General features: G+C 33.5%; 1 protein-coding gene across 1 annotated transcript; it reads right to left on the bottom strand.

Annotated features, from left to right (window-relative positions):
- Positions 1 to 255: 255 nt before the first annotated feature.
- On the bottom strand, positions 256 to 3,077 carry LOC123239227 (cytochrome c, testis-specific). Its single transcript, XM_044666478.1, has 2 exons — positions 2,909 to 3,077; positions 256 to 401 (listed from the first exon to the last, which is right to left on the bottom strand). Exons 1-2 carry the CDS (start codon positions 3,075 to 3,077, stop codon positions 256 to 258), a joined length of 315 nt encoding a protein of 104 aa, XP_044522413.1.
- Positions 3,078 to 5,852: the final 2,775 nt, after the last annotated feature.

Below are 5,852 nucleotides of genomic sequence, written 5' to 3'. Positions count from 1 at the left end.
CAAAAGAGAAGTTTTTGGCTTTCCCTTTTCCCCTTCAGAACTGAGAGAGAAGGGGAAAAAAAGCAGATGCTGAGGGACGGTTGTTTAATAGATTATATAAACACTGAAAAAGGTCAACCTTTTATTTGAAATTTTAAAATAATATAGGTTGAACAAAACATAGACTACTAAAAATGTGGCTTTTCAAAACAAAAAGTATTTGAAAATGGAAAAATTAGACTTATAATTGGTATTTTTAGCTGTTATAACATGTCATTATTTTGTTGCTTTTTTCAAATATGCAATAAGAGCTTCTCTCTCACTCTTCTTTTTGAGGCCAGCAAAAATCATTTTCGTTCCAGGGATATATTTTTTAGGGTTTTCCAAATATTCCATCAGAGTGGTTTCACTCCAGGTAATACCTAGGGAGTTGAAAATAAAATTTACATATTGTACTCCACATATTACTTAATATATTACAAATGCATGAATAAGAGCTTGATCATGAATTCAAAACTGAGACCAACATTAATTCAGACTATTTATAAACAGGGTCAATCAAAAGCAAGAAAAAGTAGGGGAAATTTATATTTGGTCAGGCTGTTCTGGGCTCCTCCTAAAGGAAAACCAGCACTCTCATCATGATCCTTGATTGTCCAGGGAGTTCTGGTACTAGCTAATTTACTTGGACTTAGTAATCTTAAGCATCATCCCATCCTCCTGACCTTTTCCCTCCCGTCAAATTGACAGCATTTGATACCCTGGTCACTCAAAGACATGTCATGGCATTACATGATATGACTTGACAGTGGGCAAAAAACAAGACAATTATTAGCTAAAATGTTGGCAAAGATGTCTTGCATCCTCAAATAAAAACCTTGAGTACCATCAGACTGATATGATTTGAAATTCAGTACCATTTCTCTGACTCTTTCAATTCACCCTTCTGAGGAATGCTCATAGTCAAAAGTTGGAACAGAAAAATGATAAACCAGTTTATGAATCATTCACAAGCTGGACAATCAAAATTTAAATGAACTTGCTACAGTTTTATGAGATTAAAAATGAAAAGTATTTTTGGAAAATCTAGCGCCATCCCCTTTAAAATTACTTTCACCCACTCTTAGTGTTCTGATATATGTTAAATATTGTTTCCCTCTTTAGAATGTAAGCTCCTTGAGGGCAGGAACTATGTTTGGGTTTTTTGTCTCCCAATTCTTAGCATAATGTCTTTCCCAAAGTATACACCTAATAGTTATGTTGTAGATTGATATTGTCAAGCAGAAATTTTTATTAACTTGAACCTCCACCTAGAATTAATATTGATGTTCAGAATTTTAGCTCCAAGACTCACTAATGCTTAAGTGCCTTCTGAATTACCAAATAAAATGAGATTGTGTTCCTATAGTATTATGAGTCATATATTTTATCATACACTCATATTTTTAATTTATATGGTTTTTATTTAGTTATGTGAAAACCATCCTGAAGTATGGGACAAATCATTAGCCTTAGAGTCAGAGCTGTTGCAGTCATTCTTAAGTTATTCAGTCGTGATTTGACTCTTTATGGCCCCGTGTACCACAGCATACTGGCCCTTCTGTCCTCTGCTGTCTCCCTAAGTCTGTCCAAGTTCAGATACACTAATATTTTAAAACTAGTAATCCACATAAGTATCCTCAATAATGACTAAGAGCTCACATTTTTATGGGTCTTTCCTCACTACTTCCCCTCTGAAATAGATACGGTCTTATCAGCTCCAGTTTGTAAATGGGGTAATTAGGACTCAAAGAGATTTTTTCAAAGCAATTTGCCTGTTGTCACACAGCATGTAAGTTTCTGGGTCAGAGCTCAGTCAAGTCCACTGACTCCATTCCTCCTGTTCTTTCTCTTACAATAGCCAATATCTCCATCCACACATAAATCCTAAAGTCTTCTAAGTCTAATACTTTTATGCTACTGTCATGTCACTGTATCTGGAGGTTTGCTAGAATTCCCAGTGTGGAAGGAGTAGAATTACTGATGATGCTACACAATTCATGCTATCCTTCTCCTAGGATGCTCTGGAACATCACTATCTGCACCCCACCACTAATCTCAAGACTTCTCAGAAAGTTTGGATGCTCCTAGTATTTTCTGATAATTAGACTCTTTCATCAAAACAATCCTTTCCCCAACCATGACAGGTAACTAAAAGCTTACAATATTATTAGGTACCTACCCTTAATAGAATGTTATGAAAGCTCACGGATAAAATGTGTAAATATAGAATTCCTTACTAAGAGAGTAGGCAAAGGTAATCTGAATAATCAAAAGAAATGCATAGAATAGGCATTCCTTTAAATCTAGGGTTCTAAACCTATTTTTGTATCATGGACACTTCTGTCAGCCTGGTAAAACCTAGGGATCCCTTCTCAAAGTACTGTTTTGGAATGCATAACATACATAAGACACAAAAGAAACCAAATATATTGAATTATGGCATAAAAAATATTTTTAAAAAGGCTCATAGACCCCAGGTTAGAATCTCTCCTTTAAATACAGCTTCCTCTGTGTGTGTACGAAATTAGAATAATTATAATTGAATTAGAATAATTAATGAAATAGAAATAAAAATCAACTTACACACTTTCCCCAACTAATGATTATTAAATAAGATATCTATGAGGTATCTAGACAAACATTGCTATTTTGTTTGACATCACTAATTCCTTTTATCCAGACAATGAACTGTTATCCTAATGTAAGTCTATTTTATACAGTAAATCAATATTCGAATAGTGTTTATTTTAGAATTAATTTTTAATTCATTCAACAAATATTTATTGAGTACCTACTATGTACAACCAAATTGAAAGAATAGAAGGAAATATCATACTCTCTTATTACTTCAAAATATTTGGGTTTCTTGCTACTAATTAGTTTTTACCTTTGTTTTGATTTGCTTCAGAATAAGAATATCCAGGTGCTTTTCCTGTTTTTCGACCGATGAGACCCCAGAGATTTGGGCCTGTCTTATGTTTTCCACCCTTTTCCACTGTGTGACACTGAGCACATTTTTGGACAAAGATTTTCTTGCCTGCCTCAGCATCTCCCATTTTGTTCTGAAATGAAATAACATTAAACTGCAAACTAAAATGAAAAGTACATTCTTGAGGTGAATAGAAAACTCAGATTTACAAATCTAAGAAAATATGCAAATCTGGTCATGACTAATAAGGAAGAAAAGAAAGGAAATAGCAAGCAAGATCATGGAGAAAGTGAAAAAGTAGGAAAGAAGGAAAGTGTTCTTTTCTCATATAAGTGCTAAGAGATTTATTTCCAACTTTAAGCACCAATTTAATTGTGATTACCACTAAATCAATATACTACATTCTTCATTTTACAAACAAAACTTTGGATTCAGAGAAGAGTATGAGTATTCATATTCTTATATCTTGTCTTTGACACATATTGTTTGTGGAACCCTAAGCGAATGGAGTAACAAATTCTCGGTGATCCTGAACAACTCTCTATTCTCTAGGATTCTAATTTGCCCAAAGATATCCATTTGCACTATTAAAGGAAGTTCTTTACCAGAGCACCCTCCACAGATAAAATCATAAGTCCTCATTAAGAAAAAAAAACACTGAGACTTAAATAAAGCATAAAGCATATAAACATTCAAAAGTTTCATTTTAGGAAAATTTCAGTTATCAGACTTATTTACATAGACATACTTTTAATAATTTCTGATCTTAAAACCCTTTCACTATATGCTCTAGAGACAAACTAAATGATTTAACTATTCATGAATTCATTCTACACCAGTAACATTCTACTTTTTTATGTTTTCAAAATTGCATGTCAAAAAATAAAACAAACTAAAACATGTATTCTTAACAAAGCAACCTACTTAATAAAACATAAATTTTCTGACTTCAGAATTTTCTGTTTTTATTAAATTACTTAAAACTAAAAAGCTAAAAATTTGGGCAATGCTCAAGTACTATACTCATTGTAGACACTATAATTCCTGAAATTCTGATTATTTAAATAACTGGAACAACAAATTTTATAAAACACAATGAAACTAGCAAGTTGTACACGTTATTTCATATTTCATTTTCAATTTAATTTCTGAAGAAAGTTGCCAAGTTTGATGTCAATGGCATTGTACTAAGTTAGATATAGAATTATCAATAAAAATGAACATTACTTAACACAATAATAAAAAAATAAAGTATTTAAGATTGATTTAAATTCAGATAGCACCATTAGACTCCTTTACAACTGTATAAAACTTTAAACCTGCATAATTTTATAAATTATGACCTTGCTTCTATAACCATATTTATACATAACTACAGGTCCCAAATAAAGTTTGCCTAAGACATTTATTTTGGTCAGATTTTTCAGAAATTCTATCATAAAATGCGTTGTCTCCTCTAGTCAAATTACACAAAAGTTCATGTGATTTCAACAATGCAAAGATAATAATATTGGTTGTTGATTGCTATAATGTTGTTGCTACTTTTTCTTACTAAAGTGTTTTTTTAATACCTGGAAAGTAATAAATTTAATATATAATTTTATGTTACTGAAATATAGAAATAATTAATTTTCCTATCATATAGCTGCATTCTGAATATAAAACATAAACTTCTAAGTGCTATGGAAATGTAAGTTACTTCATTCTAACAAAATAATATATTTTACTACATAAGTTAATTAGAAAAGTATAGCGTTGGTGGCATTTGTAATGCTTGCAGTTAGACAATTTTTTAAAAAATATGTATATATGAGTGTCTCATACACTGCTAATTACACACAGACATGAAAGTCCCCAAGAATATACACAATTTCTATTGTCACCATTCTTCAAAACTACTGTGCAAACTGTATATCCATCTAAAATCTACTGTTACCCCTTTTGCTACAGACCCTAGAGATCTTCTTCTAGGTAGTTCTCAAAGAGCTGAACACTAAAGCTTAAAAAATTGTTTCAAGGGGGCAGCTGGGTAGCTCTGTGGATTGAGAGCCAGGCCTAGAGACAGGAGGTCCTAGGTTCAAATCCAACCTCAGACACTTCCCAGCTGTGTGACCCTGGGCAAGTCACTTGACCCCTATTGCCTACCCTTACCAATCTTACACCTATAAGTCAATACACAAAAAAAGTTAAGGGTTTAAAATTTAAAAAAAAAATTGTTTCAATATGAGAGGACAAGTGTCAAGAGAATGTATATTCATACATAAAAGAAAGCAAAAAAGTAAAAAAGACATCCCCCCAAAAAGAGCAACTGGGTTAATACTTTGTTAAATTTAACATTTATTTAACATTTATTATTATAGTAATTTTAAAAGGAAAATGTTAAATTAAATTTCAAATTTAAACTTCCAAATGGCTAAAAAAATCTTGTTTCTTCCAGTTTTCCAGGGTGGTGTAATTTTAACATCAGTTCAATACACTGAACGCTATGAAACCTATTGTTTTTTTTTTTATCCTGGGACTCCATTCTAGGAGCATAGGGCCACAACCAGTAGGCAATGGGTCACACAGTCACTCAGGGTCGCCCAGCTGGGAAGTGTCTGAATCCGGATTTGAACCTAGGACCTTTAGTCTCTAAGCCTGGCTCTCAATCCACTGAGCTAGCCCAGCTGCCCCTACTTTAGGTTGCAGTTTCTTTAGCAGATGTAGTTTTTACAGGGTGGGGTTGCTAGCCCCACGCCCAACCTTCCTCCTTTTTCATCCGGGCTAGGGACCGTCCTTGGCCCAGGAGTGGTAAGGGTGGGCAATAGGGGTCAAGTGACTTGCCCAAGGTCACACAGCTGGAAGTGTCCGAGGCCGGACTTGAACCTAGGACCTCCAGTCTCTAGGCCTGGCTCTCAATCCA

This window comes from Gracilinanus agilis, chromosome 3, assembly GCF_016433145.1.
Source record: "Gracilinanus agilis isolate LMUSP501 chromosome 3, AgileGrace, whole genome shotgun sequence".
In the NCBI taxonomy this organism is placed as follows: domain Eukaryota; kingdom Metazoa; phylum Chordata; class Mammalia; order Didelphimorphia; family Didelphidae; genus Gracilinanus; species Gracilinanus agilis.
Note: the sequence above shows the minus strand (reverse complement) of the source record. Positions and strands in the feature narration are given on the sequence as shown.